The sequence below is a fragment of the Cynocephalus volans genome, chromosome 4, assembly GCF_027409185.1.
Source record: "Cynocephalus volans isolate mCynVol1 chromosome 4, mCynVol1.pri, whole genome shotgun sequence".
NCBI classification, from domain to species: Eukaryota; Metazoa; Chordata; class Mammalia; order Dermoptera; family Cynocephalidae; genus Cynocephalus; species Cynocephalus volans.
The window spans coordinates 8,352,800-8,372,733 of record NC_084463.1 but is presented as its reverse complement, the minus strand read 5'-3'; the positions used below and the strand labels follow the sequence as shown (position 1 = coordinate 8,372,733).

The following is a 19,934-nucleotide window of genomic DNA, read 5'->3' as shown; positions in this document are numbered from 1 at the left end:
GCCTGGAAAGACATAGCATATCAAGGAGCAAATATCTGAAAACAAAGGCCCTGGGTAATTTAATTACAAGGCCGGAATCTGCTGACTGCCGGTTTAATTGTTTGAACAGTGCCCAAATTGTCTGACGAGGTGGCCACCCTAAGATTTTTGTACCACTTACTACACATGACCGCAGGGACAAATATGATAAATAGTTCTAAACAATGCAGAAATCTTGAATAACTTTCATTAATCACACCTATGATTCCAAAGGAAATTTTTAAAGTTAAAATCTTATATATAAATAACCCAAGACTCTTTTTAGCAAATTCATTTGCCATACATATTCCATGCTGCCAGACCCCAAAAATAATTTCCTTCAGAGATAAGCACCAACTGTTGTATAATAACTGGACAACAAAAGTTACCTAGGTTAAATGTATATGCTCTTAGTTACCATTATATTCTGAAAAGGTTATTTTAAGGGAGGTGTGGGAATTAGAAGAAAGAAAGTATCTACAGGGTAGTGACTACCAGTAAGTACTCAAAAACTGCTCAGTAATAGAGGAAGCCAATTTTCTCCCTTGATTCAGTTAGTATTTCCTCATTCATGCTTATCTCCTGAAGAGTAAACCAACAGAAAACTCCTTTCAAAAAACTAAACAAAGAAGTACCTCAGACTACTCAACCTGGCAGAGTGTGCTCTGTTGGCTTTACTGAGTAAATAAGGTCTATAAGGACAAAGTAGGCTATTATGCCATTCATACAACAGGTATTTATAAAATGCTTTGTATTGTGCTAAGTCCTCAGCAGAAGCTTACAATCTATTAGAGATAAAAGATACACACGAAGACTTCAAATAACAAAGAAAAGCAGTAGATAGGTAAATTCTAAAATGAGTTGTGCAGGAAAAAGTACTACAATGCACTCATAAGAGGAAACCAATGTGGACAGAATTAATTGAGACTGTAATGAAGCAAAACTTCAGCCATAACTTTAAAAAAGGCAGGATTTGAATATGTAGAGAATAAAGGGCTTTCTAGGGCTCTAGATCAACATGAGCACAGATTTGTGAATCATAAATTTATATGTTCTATTTTGAAAGCTGATATGGAGATCAACTTACTTATGTGTTTTATGGAAGATAATTTGATTTGATCATTAGATTTGGTAAGAATTTGATTGGCCAGTTTTTAAAGTACTGAAGAAAGGTGCCCAAGTGGTTCCTACTTCCATTATAGATAAGAGGGAATATAGGACTAAAGCTACATATTATATCAAAAGGAATAGTTATACCCACCATAGCAGTCAAAATCGTTAAATGCTTTCCCTGTTTCTAGGCTTGAATAACATATTAAATTAATGATATACATCAAGAATCAACTCAATTAAATGACATGGTTAAGGAAATGAGAGGAGGGCAGAGAATCCTCCAGATAGAAGAAACAGCAATGTGCGAAGTCACTGGGACAGAAGAAGCTTGTTAAGTTCAAAGAACTTCAAGAAGGCATAAAACCAGTGAGCATAGTGGAGTGGTTAAAAGCCCAGGCAGCAAGGTCAGACTATGGCTTCAAGCCTTGGTTTTGCCATTTACTTGCTTACTTGCTTTGTGACCCTAGGCAAATTGTTTAACCTCTCTGTCCCTCAGTTTCATCCATTGTAAAACAGAGTTATCAACAGTATCCATCTTATAAGGTTTTGGTGAGAGGATTAAATGACATAGTATATGTACAGGACTTAGCACCATGCCTGACACACAATAAGTGTTGAAGAAATTATAACCTCTATTGTAAATGTTTATAAGGATAAGGTATGTAGAGTATAATGTTCTTTGATGGCCTTGTTAAGGATCCTGGACTTCATTCCAAAAGCAATGGAAGTCTCTGAAAAGTTTTAACAGGATTGGATTTTTATTTTAAAAAGGTGACTTACTTAGTACCTCTTAAAAGAAACTCCAAAGGAAAAATTTATTCTAGAATTTACTACTAGGCAAAGTTTTGCTTTCTTTGAGGAATAGGTATCTTTCTCTCAGATAAAATTCTGTAAATGCACTTCTTTTCACTTTGACAACCAGAAAGTTTATAGCCAAATCTAAAGCTCTTAGGCCCTTTTTGCCTGCATATTTGTGTTCCTTCCCCCATCCCGACAATAGCTTTTTATTCTTATATGTATCTTCTAATTCAATTATTTTTTGTTATTAATATATTTTTTAAAAATTTGGTATTATCCTCCTTTAAAACTACTTCAACTCTTTGTGGAATGAAGTACAATACAATTAACCAAACAAAAATAAAGCACAAACACCATAGTCTCATAATGCATGAACCATGCACTGTAGATATATTCCCAGCATGCCACCATAACTGCTCTTTTGTTGTGAACCTAGTCAGATGGAGCAAGGAAACCAGATGGCTCAGGAAACCTCTCTCTACGCAAAGAAGCAGCAGATGAGGTGAGTGTAAAGACCTAAGACCTTCCCTGAATTAGGAGGGCACAGTTAGGGAAACCGTGCCAGGAGCAGAAGAGAACTTGAAAGTGGCAAACTGCTGGGAAGTTATGTACAGGTTCATGGCTATGGTTTTAATTTTTTACGTATGAATGTTTTTTCCTAAAGTACTTTCATCCTCTTCATAACCTTCAGTGTCTCCACTGTTCAATTTTCCCAGCTCATAAGACCCTGTTGTTACTTCACTTATCTCCCTCCTGAACTTGGATCTCATAGTCGGCCTTTTCAACGATGACCTTTCTGATCACAGCAACTCTTACGTGTACTTGACCTTCCACCTTTCTAATCCCTAATCTGGGGCATTCATTAACATTGTCTACTTTCTCTTTCCCTGATGTCTCATTTGCTACATTACAGAATGAATTAAATCTATCCTGTATCAACAAACTCATCTTCCTTCTATTCCACCACAAAGCACCTCTATAGCCATATCCTCAGCACAATCTCTAATTCTCACTGTAACTGCACCTATGCACACCTTCTCAAAGAAGGAGGAATTCCTCCCTCCCAAACTGACCACTCCCTCTGTGCTCTTGATCCCTCTTGTATCTTGTCTACTCTGGGACTTTGTTTCACCAACCGTCTCTCCTTTTCCGCCCATATGTTTCTTTTCTAGCTTCTTCAAACACCAAGACCAAGAACAAAACCATGACACAATACTGAATCTTACATACCCTAATTATCCCTCTATTCTTTCCTTCTCTCCTTCCTTAACCTTGAAAACCTCAAAATAGTTTCAAAATACTTTTCTTCCTTTCTCATCACACATGTGTCCTTAACCTCTTGAAGTCTGGCTGTAGCTCTGTTTATTGACAAGTACTTTCTTCAAAGTGACTGGCGATCTCTTAATGACCAAATATCCAACTTCACTCCAAGCTCCTTTGACTAATCAGGATAGAAACTGTTCTTACTTCGCAAGACACTCTTCTACCTCACCAGTTCCTTTCCTCTACCTGATTTCTAAATGAGGGCATAATCAAAACTTACTTCTTAATCTTCTTCATTCTGAAATTTCATTACAGCTTCACTCATCACTTCTATGCAGATAATTCTCAAATCTATATCTCTTTTATTAGATTCTTTTTTGAGAGAGAAAAGGATTTACTGAGGTATAATTTATATACAATAAAATGCAACTTCTTAGGTGGTTACTAAGATGAGATATCATTATTGCACACTCTACCATCGCCATTTCAAACAAAAATAAACATTTCTACCACTCAGGACAGTTCCCTCTTACCCCTTTCTACTTAATTCTCCCCTCTCTCCAGAGGTAAACACTTTCCAACTTCAATTACCTTTATTAGTGTTGCCTGTTCTAGAACTTCATGTAAATGGAACCATATAGTATGTACTCTTTTGTGTTCAGTTTTTTTCACTCTGCACAATGTAAGACTTATCTATGATGATGCACGTATAGTAGTTTATTCCTTTTTACTGTAGAGTCATCTTCCACTGTATTACTATACCGCAATTTGTTTTGGATACATTCTCCCATTGATGGATATTTGATTTGAGTTGCTCCTGCTTTGAGTGACTGTGAAAAAGTCTGCTATGAACATTCTTGCACAAGACATTTTATGGACATTTGTTTTCATTTGTCACGGGTAAATACCTAGGAATGGAATTGTTGTGTAATTGGGTAGATGTATGTTTAGCTTCATAAGAAACTGCTAAACATTTCTCCCAAGTGGCTGTACTGTTTTACACTCCCACTAGCAAAGTATTAGAGTTCTAGTTGCTTCACAGCCTGTGGTTTTTAATTTGCATTTCTCTGAGACTAATAATGTTTAGTACTTTTTCATGTGCTTATTTGGCCATTTGTATCTCTTCTTTTGTGAAGTATTTGGTTCTAGTCTTATGCCCAGTGTTAAATTGGGTTGTTTGTCTTTTTGTTGTCAAATTTCTCTTTTGAATTTCATTTGCTGCCATATCTTCAACTGCTAACTACCCATATCAAACTAAATGTCCTGATATTATCTCCAACAGCACAATTAAAATCAATTAGTCATTTTTCACTCTAAAACCAGACCTATGTATTGCTGTCATCCACATCACCAATAGTCTTCAACCATGTTTGCTTTAAATCCTAACTCTCGGTGTTCACTTCCTGACAGTCAATGAGAACTCTGGAGAGGTGGTAGAGCATAATTATTAACAGGATAGGCTCTGGGATTGCCTGGTTCAAATCCAGACTCTGTCATTTATTTGCTGTGTGACTTTGGCCAAATTACTGAATCTTTCAGTGTGTGCTTTATAAGGTTTTTGTGAGGTTTAAATAAATAAATAAACAAATAATACTCAACAAAAAAGGAGTGCTCAATAAATATCAGCAATTATTTTCAGAACTGGAAATACCTCTTGCTTAATATCTTTTCTTGTGATTCTGACAACTAACACCTTAACCTAGGCATTTAGCCTCTCATATCTAAACAATTAAAATAGTCTCCTAAATGGCCTCTTTCCTCCTCTTCTGATTCAGACTACATGCCACTGCTGGATTTATCTTCCCAAAAAACGTCCTTACATACAATGTCACCTTTTGGCTCACAGATGGCCACTCTAACAAGTAATCCTAACCCCTTATCCCTACACTTAAGGTCTCCCACACTGGTCTTTATACATCTCTCTTACATATGCCTCTTACACATAGGGGAAGGGGAAGAATTCAAAAGGGATTCAAAAGATTGTGCCTAAAAACGTTCACAGAAGGATTCATATTATCTTCTAATTAGAAGAAAAATCCAGAAGCAGCAGTATAAGCACATTACTTAGGGAAATGAAGGTAAATCCAAACTAATCGGCTAAAGGAAGTGAAAGGAGGGATGGGAAGGATGGGAGACTGATATTTTCTGTAACAAACCTTGCAGAGTTATTTGACTCCTTAAACTAGTACATGTTTAATTTCTGCAAAAATAAAAACTTAGAAGATAGAAAAATACATACCAAGAGACACAAACAGGAGGGAACGGAGGAAGGAAGAAAGAAAGACTGATTTATTAACTAAAGTGTATATAGTATAATCTGCAACTTGATTGTCTACACCAAAGGATAATATCAACAGACTTACGCAAGGAATAGTTGGGCACATCCGTTCACTTAGTGGAGCTACCCTATGTACAGACTGAGGAGTTTGATTTTTACCCAGAAAGCAATAGGAAGGTGAGTGAAGGTTATTGAACACACTTGTGATATGATAATATTTTCAGAAGATTAAACAGGAATTATATTGAAATGTACTTGACTGGGGGAAGAAAAAGGAAATGGTAAAACATGAGGTCTTCATTAATTGAGAAACGAGCTGATGAAAGCCTAGATCAGGGTGATGATGATTGTGGAAACAGAAGGACTTAATTTGAAGTCATTTTGCAAGAACAGAGGGTATGATTTGCTTGCTAACTAAATGTGAAATTAAGGGAATGAAAAAAAAGTAAGGAATACAACACCCTCCCAGCACAGAGTAGGCAGTAAAGGAATACTCGTAAAGTTAAGAGTGATTCCAAGTTATAAACCTGAAAGATAAATCTTACTACATAGTTCAAAATACATAGTTCAATATTATTTATGTGGTTCTTTTTCATCTAAGTCTCCAACTGACTTAAAACATTTTTGGCTCAGTTCACTTAAAATGTTATACATATTTTTTCACTACTTGATTAATGTTACTTGGACTACATCTTCTCCTATTTTACTACTCTCAGGTCAGAAACTGGCTGGTTACTAGACTGTTCCTTGTTTGCACCTACCTGAATCTACAGTTTACTATATTTTTTCTTCAACATATATTCCACATATAGTCAACAATGTTTTGCCCATTTAGCCCTTGTTTTCCACCAGGCTCCTCCTCCCCAGTTCTTAGTTGGATTCCTTATCCTAACCCTTGTTGGTCACTACTCTGTTTTCTACCTCCAGCTGAGCATGATGTCCAACTCTTCCAATCCCCACTGACTACACTGAAAATTTTAAAGCAGGGTTACGTGCATGCGCACATCGACCCGTTTGAAGCACGGAGCAGTATAAAGAACTTTCCTTACAAGGAGAAACGAAGAGCAAGGGATATTTAAGGGCCAACAGTAATAAAGTACAAGCACTACCACACTAAGCATCAATCCTTTCACTAAAAATTGTTCACATGCCATCACCTTGCTTTGAAATTACTTTTTTTTGATAATGAATGGCCATATAGCAAACTCAGAAAATGAAGAGAAGCAACATGATTATGTTTGTGTTTTAGAAAGAAAATTTTGGAGACAGGTTAAAATAGAACAATTGGGAGATTACTGCATAATATATACAAGGAAGAAAGAGGACCTTAACCTAAGGCATTAGCAGCGGGTATAGAGAGATGGGAGATATCTTTGAGACATTTAGGAAGCACAAGGGGCAGGATTTTTAAGTCTCATCTGAAGAGGGATGAGGGAGAAGGAGTCAAGATTCCCAACTTAGGTGACTTTGTAAATCATGAAGCCAAGTAAGGTAAAAGGGAGAAACAGCTTTTATGAGAAAAGACAATGAGTTCTGTTGGGCTATAAGCTGCGGGACAAAGTAAAAGTAAATAAAAACAAATTGAACTAAAAGACCTCCAAATTCCCTTTAAATTCAGAGTCTTGCATTCTAAATTAGTGAAGGTAATCCAAAGATTTCATCATCCTTTGAAATTAAATTCTATTATTCATTATCGTCAATGCTCAAGAAATGAACTTTACCAGATAGTAGAAATAAGATAACTAGCATACACTGTCCGCTTTTTCTACCTACATCAGATTCTTCTTTCCAGAACTTAAATTGCACATTTACCCTAGATATTTTACATTAAAAATAAACTTTATATATTAAAATCCCCAAATTATGCCTTAATGTGTACAATACAATGTGCTTCAAACCTGTTTCAAAGGTCTTAGCAAGAAAGAGCAATACAGACTGTCCCATTTTCATACAAATGACACCTAACATGTAACAGCCATTTCTAACTTACTCATAAAACTACAGCCTAAAGCTTTAAAAATATTACCATGGGTAAAGACTTAGAAATCCCTCTCTTGATCCCACTGCCCCTACCAACTACCTCTCCATTTCTTTTCTCCCTTTTTACAGCATAACTCCTTGAAAGGGTTGTCTATTTTGCTCTATCCATTTTTCTACTGTCATTTGCTCTTTAAACTCCTTCAATACAGCTTTGGGCCCAGTTGCTCCACCAAAACTGCTCTTACCAGCTGCTAAATACAAAGGTCAATTGTCATTTTTCAAACTTCTTGATTGCATCGTTTGACACATACATTCACTCCATCCTTCAGAGAACACTTTGTTCACTTGGTTTCCAGGACACTGCATTCTCTTGGTTTTTATCCTTCTCTATCTAATTTGCTGGTTTCTCTTATTTTTTTGAACTTTTAATGTCTGAGTGCTTCAGAAACTAGACCTTGGTTTCTTCCATAGTTACATTTGCTACTTAGGTGGTCTCTCTCTGTCAAGAAATCCTATTGATTCTACTTTCAAAATACATACTGAGTTTGACCACTTATGACTACCTATATTACTGCTACCACGGTCTGAGCTGTCATCATCTCTCACTTGGACTACTGCAACAGTCTCCTACATGGTTCTCCCTGTTTCTACCCTTTCCCACTACAGTCTATTCTCAATACAGCAACCAGAATGATGCTTTTAAAATGTTAAATAAGATGCAGTCATTTCTCTGCTAAAACCCTACGAAAAATGGTTCTCTAATTTTCTTTAAGGTAAGAGCCAAAGTTCCTTACAATGACCTACAAAGCCCCCAAATCTGCCCCCCATTTATCTTTCTGACCTCACCTCCTACTATTCTTCTTCCTTGTTCCCTCTTGCTCTTCTCTCTTGTTTCCCTCTCTCCGGCCATACTGGCCTCCCTGCCATCCCTTGAACATACCAAGCACACTGCTGCCTCTGGACCTTTGCATTTACTCTTCCTTCTCCCCAGATAATTCCCTTACCAACAAACCTACATGAATATGCTTTCAAGTCTTTGCTCAAATGTGAGGCCTTCCCTGACCACTCTATTTAATACTGCAACCAACTACTCCACTCCCCATGCCCCAATCCTTGCTTTCTTATTTCCATAGTACTTATCAACATCTAATATACTGTATAACATATAGTCTTTTTCCCAATCTACAATGTAAGGTCCACGAGAGTTGACTTGTTGTCTGTTTTCTTCACTGCAGTTCTCTTACCACACAGAACAGTGTGTGATGCATAGCTGGTTTTCAATAAAGATTTCTTGAAAGACTGAACGAATAAGTAAATGTAAGAAAGAATAGGAAACAGAGAAAGGAAAACAACAAAAACAACAAAAAAGAAAGTAAAAGAAAAGGAAGTAACTTACCCAAAGTAGTGCAACAATTAATATGTTGTAGCCAGCGATGTAAACCAGTTATAAAGCTATTATAACTGTACTACAGATGTTCAGAAAGCTAAGTAAAAATGAAAGGTGTAAAAAGGTCCTACTTAAGTTTATAAAAATGAAAAAATACAATGTCTGAGATAAAAAATAGAAAGGATAGGATTAATGGCAGATTAGACATCGCAGAACAAAAGATTAGTGAACTTGGAGACATATCCAAAATGAAACACACAGAAAGAAAAAAAAATTTTTTTTAAATGGCAAAAAGCATCAGTGAGCTTGGGACAATTTCAAACAGTGTAATATACGTTTGACTGGAATCTCTGAAGAAGAGGAGAGAGGGGTGGGACAGAAAAATTAGTTAAGAAAATAATGGCTCGGGCCGAGCCCGTGGCGCACTTGGTAGAGTGCTGCGCTGGCAGCGCGGCGACGCTCCCGCCGTGGGTTCGGATCCTATATAGGACTGACCAGTGCACTCACTGGCTGAGTGCCGGTCACGAAAAAAAAAACGACAAAAAAAAAAAAAAAAAAGAAAATAATGGCTGGGCCGGCCCGTGGCTCACTCGGGAGAGTGCGGTGCTGATAACACCAAGGCCCCGGGTTCGGATCCCATATAGGGATGGCCGGTTGCTCACTGGCTGAGCGTGGTGCTGACAACACCAAGTCAAGGGTTAAGAAAATAATGGCTGAAAAATGTCCAAACTTGATAAAAATACATTCACAGATCCAAGAAGCTCAATAAACATCAAACATAAGAATCATGAAGAAAACCACACAAAGGCACATCATAATCAAATTGTTAAAACCAGTGATAAATAGAAAAGACTAAAAGGAGCCAGAGAAAAAAGGCACATTACACAGGAATAAAGATTTCTTGTTAGAGGAGATAGTGGAGCAACATCTTCAAAGTACTGAAAGAAAAAAACAGTCAATCTAGAATTCTATACCTAGTGCAAATACCTTCCAAAGACAAAGATAAAATAAAGACTATTTTAGACATACAAAAGCTGAAAGATTTCATCACTAGTCGACTTGCACTATAAGAAACACTAAAGAAAATCCTTCAGGCAAAAGGAATGTGACACTCAAAGAAAATATGTATCTATACAAAGGAATGAAGATGAAAATATGCATCTACACATAGAAAAGTGAAAATGGTAACTACACTGGTAAATATATAAGCTTTTTAAAAATACTAATATCTCTTTAAAATATAATTGTTTAAAGAAAAACAACAACACTGCATTGTGTATTTTATAAACTAGGTATAAGTAAAATATGACAAGAACAGAAAGGCCAGGAGGGGCAAAATAGAAGTACATTATTATAAGGTTCTTTTACTATATGTGAAGTGGTAAATATTACTTGAAGGGGCAATGTGTAAGTTAAAGGCTTGTACATGAATGTTCTTAGCAATTTATGTATAATAGCCAAAAACTGAAAGCAACCCAAATGTCTATCAACAGGTAAATGATAAGCAAAGTGGGGTATATTCATACAGTAGAATACTACTTGCAATAAAAAGAAATGATATGTTAAAACACACAACAAAAAGAATAAATCTCAAAATAATTATACTGAGAGAAAGAAACCAACCATTAAAAAAGTACATATTATATGATTACATTTACACAATACTCCCAAAGATACAAACTAATCTGTAGTGACTTATAGAAAACAGATCAGTGGTTGCCTAGGGCTGGGATGGGGCAAGAGAGCTGCAAAGGAAACTTTTGGAAGTGATGGATACCTTGATTGTAGTGATGGTTCCACAGGCATCACAGGAATGTATGTCAAAACTTATTAAATTGTACACATTAAATGTGTGCAATTCATTGTATATGAATTATTACTCAAATAAATAATTTTGAACTTAAATTAAGGTTAAAAACCAAAAATATTTAGACAGTGTTCTGGCTCCACAGAGTAAAAATACATAGATATTTTAGATGAAAGCTAGAACTAACAGACTATTTATAATTTTTTAAGGGTTAGACTGGATCATAGAGACCAACTGATCAAATACTTTCTTAATAAAGATAAACAAACCAAGTCTCAGAGAAGTTTAGTGACTTGCAGGTATCGTGAATACCTTAGTAAACTGTAAGATCCACAATGACAGGGATTGTGTTATTTAGGTCACCACTGTATACCCAATAACTAGTACAATGCCTGGGACATAGTAGGATAATAAATATTTGTTGAAAGATCCTGGAAAGAATGGTAAAAGGGAAGATAAAAGAAAAGAAAATCTTCCTTGTAATGTGACTGAAAGTTTTTCTGTCTCTGATTCTCCAATCTCTTTAACACAGATGAGAGAATTTCTGTAATTTTAATATTATAAATACAAGAAAATAAATTATATTCCATGTTTTTTAGCTTATTGGATATTTTATTATATTTTAATACAGTACTTAAAAATTTCTGACTCATATTGCCAACTGTTAAAAATAAGCAGAAACATTAATAGAAAATATCACATTCATGCAGATTAGTAACCTTTTCAAATAAAAAAATTTTTTAAAAAGCTTACCAAAAATTTCTCCATTTTTGGCATATTCTGTCACAAGGTACAACATGCTTTTGGTCTCCATTACCTATTGACAAATACTCCATATTAGTCTGATAGGAAAGAATGGCAACTTACCACAACATTCTATGGGGTCACGTAAATTGAAACTACTGATAGAAGAATCAGTTACGAACAATTCAGAAGCTGTAGAAGTTTACAAGCTTGACAATATCCTTATGCTAATATTTTTGTGAAAACTTTAGATCCTTGCTGTTCTAAGTGTGAATCATGGACAAGCAGTAGCAGCACTCCCCAGGCGCCTGTTAGAAATGCAGTATCTTAGACCCCACCCCAGACCTACTGAATTAGAATTTACATTTTAACAAAATCACCAGGTGATTTTTATGCACATTAAAGTTAGAGAAGTACTAACATAGGTCTGAGGAGTTTTTAAGATCAACTTTTCAATACCTCCTCGCTGACTTTTCTAGCCCTGTGTTATGATGGTAGACCCTGATTAAGAAAAGAATATTAGAAGAACTTAGTTATCTGGCCTGTAGCCTAGCTAATCAGGCACAATGTGATATTCTTCCTACTATACTTTAACATTGTTACAAAGTAATGTAATTTTAAAACATTGTTCAAAAGCTTAGATTTCATTGGGCTTTATAGCTCTACTGTTATATACTTTTATTTAAAATAGTTTTTCTAGGTTCAGAAAGGAAGTGTGCCCATTGTCATAAATTTGATTTTTTAAAACTATACTGAAAAGATGTCTAGAAATCTAGACATCTAGAAAGGAAATGAATTTATAGATTCAAGAGCAATTTCTAGACTACTTCTTTGTAACACTCTTTAACCGCTATCTACTAAAAGGCTGAAAACTAATTTTGCTCTAAAACGTAGGTTTAGAACTATTCCCCATCAGGCAAGAAAACTAAGAGCTACCTATAATTTGGGCCTAAACAAATCAAATAGTAAATCAACTTTAACCAATTATTTAATTCAAATAAAGATAGAATTATCATGTGAATCACGTTAATTTTATCCTCATTTTAGCTTATGGCTCATCAGAGACTTTCAAGATATGATTAGTTTCTTAAAGATATCTTCTTTAGGAATTAAAAAAAAATGCTTAAAAGGAAAAATAATCTGATATAAATTTGACCTAAGAGGACTCTGTAGTTTGAGAATTTTAGGAAATGTTTTGAGTGGCACATCACAGTCTCTCATTCTTAGGAGGCATATCATAAGCCAATGGTTTCCACATTTTTTAAACTGCAAATCTCTATTAATAAATGTTGTTTAGCCAAATATATTTGTATGTATGTATGCACATATATATACATAGCCACATATATGTATATGTATTTATGTTTAGATACACAGATACACAAGTTACATAAATGTGCCACTGTAAATATATTACATACATTATAAAATGCACACAAGACAAATATAAACAATCTATATTCTAATATTTTAGAAGTTCTAATATTTTCTTCTTAGACTCCCAAGAACACTTGTGCTAACCCATTTGAGTGCACAAAACAGTGTGCTAGTAAACCAGTTCTCTGAGGGAAAAAAAAAAAGGCCTTGATTTGTAAGCCAATTTCTGTGGTGTAAATATTCCTGACATTGCTGATTTTGAGCTACTAACATGATGTTAAGTGGCTCACAAAACTTCTGGAAACAACCATCAGCTCCCACAAGCCAGTACAGGCCAACCCTAGCATACCAGAGAGATGCTGGGTATGCATATTTTGGAGATCAAAGTGACAGGGCAGCATATTGAGACATTTCAGTTTAAAAATAGTTTTCTAATAGAAAAATTCTGCATACTAATGTGGAATTAAAATTTTAAAAATGTTTTGTATTATATTATTATTTTTAAACATGAATTACTCTTTTAAAATATGAGAAAATGTCCCTTTTAAAAAACATGGTTCACACTTAATTTATTCTAGAAAAATTAATTTAGGCCGTTTTCTTTAAAATGGCTCATTTACTTTATCTGATAAAATAAGCCCCCCCCCCAAAAAATTAAGATTTGGCTCTAGTTGTATTACAAAGTATGCAACTAAGTAATATACTATTTTACTCTTTGTATTTCACAAAACATAAGCAGTGTGTTTTTAAATAAGCAAAATGAACTGCCATACTCTCACTAATGGTACCAGCACCAAAACCCAGCAGATTTATGCAGGGTATCATAAATGCATAATTGCAAACTTGTAAAATAAATAACTTGCAGTCTGAGAGACAACTTAAAATTAAGCTACTAGTTAATTTCTGGTTTCCAAATTTTCAGTTTAAAGATAATATAGAAACATGGACATACTCAGCTTAATAAAAGCATACATTTATCCTTCTTCTATACATTAGAAAAACTAACTTAGAAAAAAAATGATGATGAAAGTACAGAACCGAATGTGGAAAGCATGGTCAGGTGTAAGGCTAAGTCATACCTGATAAAGTTTGATTATGTGAGGGTGGTCTAACAGTTTCATTATTTGTACTTCTCGATAGATTTTCTCAAGGTTCACGGCATCCAGCTGAGATTTATCTATTATTTTTATCGCCACCTGCATCCCAGAACACAAATAAATATAATTAGTATACAACAGTTAACATTTTCCAGTTAAGAATCCTTTTAATAAATGACATCTGAGACTTTGCCTTTAGGTTCCTATGACAATGATGATAGCTAGTTTAAATGCAATGCTCATTCATTCATTTATTCCTCAAATATTTCTTAAACTCCTACCGTGTGTAACACACTGTGGTAGATTTTGTTTGGCAGTGTCTTTAGTGTGCTATGAAGAATAAATCTGCAAAGTTACTTTAATAAAACATTTCTCTCTTTCAGTACAACTGTAACACCTTCTTACTCCATCTATAAACTGGAGAAATAAAATCTTAGCAATTTCAACTAGTTATCATCGCACTGTAAAGTACCAATAAACAAATGATCAGCCAAGTAGGAGACAGTTCAGAAAATAGTTTCTGTTGTATTGAATACTATTTTTCTACAAAAGCAAGTAATAGGTTCCAAAGAACACAGATATACCTTTCTGGGAAAAAAGCTGAATATAAATTATTAAAACTCAACTACATGAAAAAAATACCAATTGTATTAAATTTTGTTTCAAAATTAAAGTGTAAAAACTCAAATGTTAGTAATTACACTAAATTTTAACTTTCTAAAAGGAATTTGTTTTCAGAAAACGTGGCCTCATTCTGTCATAACTAGAAAGGAACCCAAACAATTCCAAGGTTAATAATTAGAAGGAACTACGTTGGAAGGTGAATGATTAAGTAGTCAGAAATCAACAATCACACATTTTTTTCATATAACTAAAAAGAACTAATGTTTTAAAATTAATAGATATTTGGTTAGAAAATAAGGCAATTAAATTTAAATAAATTCTTCAGAGAATTGGGAACCACCCAGATTTAATTTTAATAAGTTTTGAAGAAACTCTGATATTTACTTCACATTCTATAAAAAAATTCTGAACATAATTTAGCATTAGGTTGTTGTTTCAGGGTATCTTTTAATATTATTGTACGTGTTACAATAGTTCAATACTCCCAAAAGATATACAAGAAAAAAGGACTCAGCTTCTCATTTCACTTGATTCCCTCAGTCTCCTATTCAACCAATTAGTTTTTTCTTTTTCTTTCATTATGGTTCCTTGTCCCTTGCTATTATCTCCTAAAGTGCTACTGTAAAGTTTGTTTCTTGCCTTTCTCTATTTCTAATTTGCTGTCCACAGCTTATTTCCTGATTTGAATTAATTGTGACCCACAGAACAACCCAAGCTTCCCAGGGGAAATCATATTACTAAACATAATGTGTAAAATTAAATTTATTGTCTAAGGGAAGGGGTAGTTCCTTCTCTAGATAGTGAAGTACACAGGTTCTGTGATAGCTATTCTCATTATTTTTGGTGAAATTTTAATTATTACCATAATCAAAATATTCTAGAAAGTAAAAGGTGTTAAACTTTCACTGCTAGATAAGTAGACTGGTTAATATTGTACTTGCTATTAGAGATATTGCTGGACCAACCAACCTGAAACTAAACACATTTAAAGAGACCCCCCCACCCCCAATCAAGAGTATGACGGAATCCACTATCATCAGTTAGTGTGGGTAAATTTGGGTAAAAGCAGCCAGATAAAAGGATAAGTATATATTTGAATTTCCTCAATATTCCTTAGGAAAGTAACAGGGAGTTTCACAGACGTGCACATTTTCAAGGAAATGTCTTGCCCTAAAATTTCTTAAGTGAATTTAGATATCAGCTCCCTCCTCTCCAATGAAAATCTTTTATAATGGAATGGGTCACAACCATCTAATAGATAGAAAAAGTTGGAGAGAAAGGAATCATGGTTTTTAAAAACTCAGCATGATTAACACCATTAGTAAATTTTGTATTGTATATATTTTGAGTATCATATTTAATGTTAAAGAAAAAGTTTGGATGCTAAATACCAATTAAAGCAAGGTATTAACCAGACATATCTCCTCTATTATACTCTTTTGGAACCTTGGCCTGAATAAAAAAGTGAAATATATATTATTGATATATGTATATATATACACACATATATATAAATATATGTGTTCCCTGTTTGTAAGGCTGCTATAAGAGGACTATGTTTCTCTAAAGAAAAAGCAGAATATGCATTCATTAAAACAACATACTGTACCCCACAAATATGTACAAATAAATGTTAAAATATTGTGAATTAAAAAAAAAGAAAAATGAAAAAGTAGAACATGTGTTAGCATGCTCCTTGTAATACTTAGGGGTATTCTAACTGCTTTAACAAGCAGAACTCAAAATATATAATGATTCAGGTACAACAGAAGTTTATTTCTTGCTCATGTAGCAGAACTGGATGGATGAAGTTGGCAGGAATACAAGGTCCAGAGGCTTTACTATCTATAACGTGTGGCTTCCAAGGTTACCCTGAAGGTTGTCTCCATTCCAGCTAGACAGGAGAAAAGAGCTGGAGGGGCCCCCATGGGAGGTTTTTGTGGGCCAGGTCTAGAAGTGGTGTATATTACTTCTGCTCATCTCATTAGTTAGAATTCAGTCACATAACTAACCTAAATGTAAGCGAGGCATAGAAACAGTCCAATTGTAGGCGCAGAAAGAAGAAGAAATATTGGATTTGCTGGTGATCAGCTTGCAGTTTCTACTAAACTCTTCCAGGTAATTTCTTAACAATGGAGCTCTTTACCAAGTACTTCATGGAAATATTATGATGATGATGACTTTCACAACTGCACAGCACTTGTAATTTTATAAGGTACTTTAACATATTTTATTTATTTCTCAATTCTGTGAAGTAAATAGAACAAGCAATATATCCAGGAGTTGATGAAACTGAGGTTCAGAAGATGTCACATAATCTGCAAAGGTCTTGAAGCTCTAGGGGAAAAAACCCCTAGCCTTATATAACTCCAAGTTCAATCTTTTCACTATTTCAGAGAGTTTCCTAGTCACACGTTTACTGAGCACCCGTTGTGTGCCAGAAATTATGCCTGGGATATAAAAACGAATGGATCTGATTGCTACCCTCCTCAAGGAACTGAATAGGTATGTAAACACAAAATGAATAAAATTGATGGACAAAAAATCTATATATTGGGATTTCCCCAATAGTGTACCGAAAGTCCCCAACTTCCAAAAGGTTGTGTTCCAATAGCTCATTTTAAAGATAAGTATGAACTTAGACTTCTGGGAACTTACTCTCTGCATCCGTTTTCCTATTTAGTTCTGAACATAGTATACCAAGTACAAATTCTGCATGGTCACAAAAAAGTCAATAAGACCAAGCAAGGGACTCCATAAATTGAAGAATGCCTTTTTTGTTGTTCATCTAAATTATTCAGCTCTCTAATTCTTAATTATACATGCACTATCTTTTAAAAAAAAAAAAAAAACCCAAAAAACAAAACAAAAACCTTCAATGAATTTATATGGCAATAGAAAAATATTCCTTCTACTAGGAGAAAAATGGAAGGTTTCTTCTATAACTCTGGAGGGCATATAGGATAAACTAGTATGATTATTATCAAACTAAATCTCATATGAAATAGCAACAGTGAATATTCAACTTCGGAAATACTCAGGAAAATGTGAATTAAGAACAATAAAATACCACTTGTGCTTATAATATTTATAAAGATTAAAAATAAATATCCTATGACAAAAATGTAATCAGTGGGTGAAATGATCATGGATTATTTTATTTTCCTGCTTTATACTTTTCTGAGCAGTTTTTCCTCAGTGAGCATGCATTACTTTTCTAATCAGAAAAAAAAAAAAAACAGGAAGATGAAATGGAGTTATATATGAAAACTTCTCCATATGTGAAATATTAGTTTTCATTTTCATCTTTTCTAAATTCTCTAGAAAATGACTATATTATTTTATAAAATTTAAATATTAATTAAGAAACTATATACACAGAAATGTTTCTGACAATGTTAAATAACAAAACAACACATACGAAAGTAACAACTATGTAAAATACAAACTTGCAAAGAGGACAAGGAATTAAATGCTAGAGCAGAAATGAAAAGTGTTAAACTGATGAATAAAAGGAAATTTTTTCTTTTTTCAAATTGTAATTTAATGGTAATGTTATCCTGTCTTTTGCATAGTTTTAGAAAAAAATTATTCCACTTCTCATTAATCTCATGCATTTAAAGAAACCACACATACAAACATAGCTTTTGGGGACTTACAAGGAAGTCACACAATAAGAATAAGAGCTATTCTAATAACAAATAAAAAGGGGCTAAGATGTTTGTTGTCTCAGAAAATATTTGCTTCAGTGCTATTTACTAGTAATACACTAATTCCACACTGTACTTCTGAAGTACCAAGTAGCATCCTTACCATACAAATAGATCTCTGAAATTAAAAAAATATACTTTTCCAGCTCATACATCAAATCACCAGTGGAATTACAACACACCAGCCTATCATTTGATTGAAAAGTGAGTATGACTGATTGATCTAAAATAAAAGGATTTCTGAAAGCAGTAAAAGTCAGTGGTAAACTGACAAAGAATTCTCTAGTTACCTTCTCAGAATAAATAACTTAGATTTTTTTCCAATATAAATTAGACTTTTAAAATAAAAATATTTAAATAAATTAAATCCTCATTAATTTGACTTTCATAATAGTGAGTAAGGAAAACAGATGGGAGGAAAGGTAAATGGCCCTATGCTTTTATATCCATAAAAACTGAACTAACAATTTTTAAGGCTATAAAGGAAGTGATTAAAAATAATCTATCTTAAAAAGTATTTGACAAAAAAGACAATGCAATTAAAAAATGGGGCAAAGAAAAAAAGGCAATTCCTAAAAGAAATGTAAATAGTCATCACATAAAACTGTGTAATACAAGTAATCAAACAAATGCAAATTAAGATAACAAAGAAAATATAAATAATTTTTGTCAATTTAAAAATATAAAGTAAAAAATTTTTAAAAAGCAAAGAATATTACCTTTTCCTATCAAACTGGCAAAGACTTAAAAAATAATATTCCCAGGAAAGGTACATTCTTCTTGGTGAAAATTAATGGACACTCCTTCTTTGTAGGGCACTTTGGCATCTCACACCATGAGATATGTAATATACATACTCCTTGACCTAAGATTTCCATTGTTATGAAATTACCCTGAGAAAATAATCAAATATGTGCACAAAGATGTATGCAGAGAAACATTTAAAAACATTTTAGAAAGGGAGAGAGAGCAATACACTAAATGTTCAATAATAGGAAATTGATTAAATAAAATATGGACAGTCATATGCACGAGTACTATTTAACCATGCTTTTAGACAGTTTTTTTTTTAACTTGGGGAAATGTTAAGAACATGCTAAGTAAAAAGCACAGATTATGTGTATAGATGACATCAATTTTATTACATACATATAAAATATATATGAATAACTAAAAGGATATGAACCAAAAGTATGGTTATCTCTGGGTCTGGAAAGTGCAAGTAAGGATGTTTATTTTCTTCTTTGGTCTTTTCAACAATGTTTACAATGAACATGAATAACTTCTGTAATTGGGAGGGAAACCATATAAATACTATGATTATTTTAAAGAACTTAAAACAAATTTAAGCACTGTTTCTCAATTTAATTCATCCAAGATTCATCTTTTAATCTGCTTAAGGTATTTTAAAAATATTTTTTAAGTGAAGAGTTTCTGATGAAATTCCCAAGTTTAATTGTCTTTCAATCTTCTAATAATCTCAAATTGGATATATAGGCTGTTTCTCTTTGAAGGATAGGAAAGAATTCTCTGCAAATGGTCCGTATAAAGAAACTTTTATGTTAATAATTTATTTCAAAAAGATGGAGGTGGAAGGTAGGAGAGGTACCAGGTACACTAAGAGAAAAGAAAGATATCTTAATGAATTCTGAAATCCAGCTGACTACAAGAAAATGAATCTGCAATCGGCAATGGGTCATAAAACCAAATGTCATCATGTGAATTCCAAGAAGAGAGG

General features: G+C 33.8%; 1 protein-coding gene across 1 annotated transcript in view; it reads right to left on the bottom strand.

Moving 5' to 3' along the window:
- The window catches only part of SIK2 (salt inducible kinase 2), a 115,645-nt gene that overhangs the window by 90,331 nt on the left and 5,380 nt on the right, over positions 1-19,934 (bottom strand). The window contains exons 2-3 of the mRNA XM_063093861.1: positions 13,845-13,961; positions 11,398-11,461 (exon numbers count right to left, since the gene is read on the bottom strand). Of these exons, the coding sequence (XP_062949931.1) occupies positions 11,398-11,461; positions 13,845-13,961 (181 nt within the window). The remainder of the gene's footprint in view (positions 1-11,397; positions 11,462-13,844; positions 13,962-19,934) is intronic.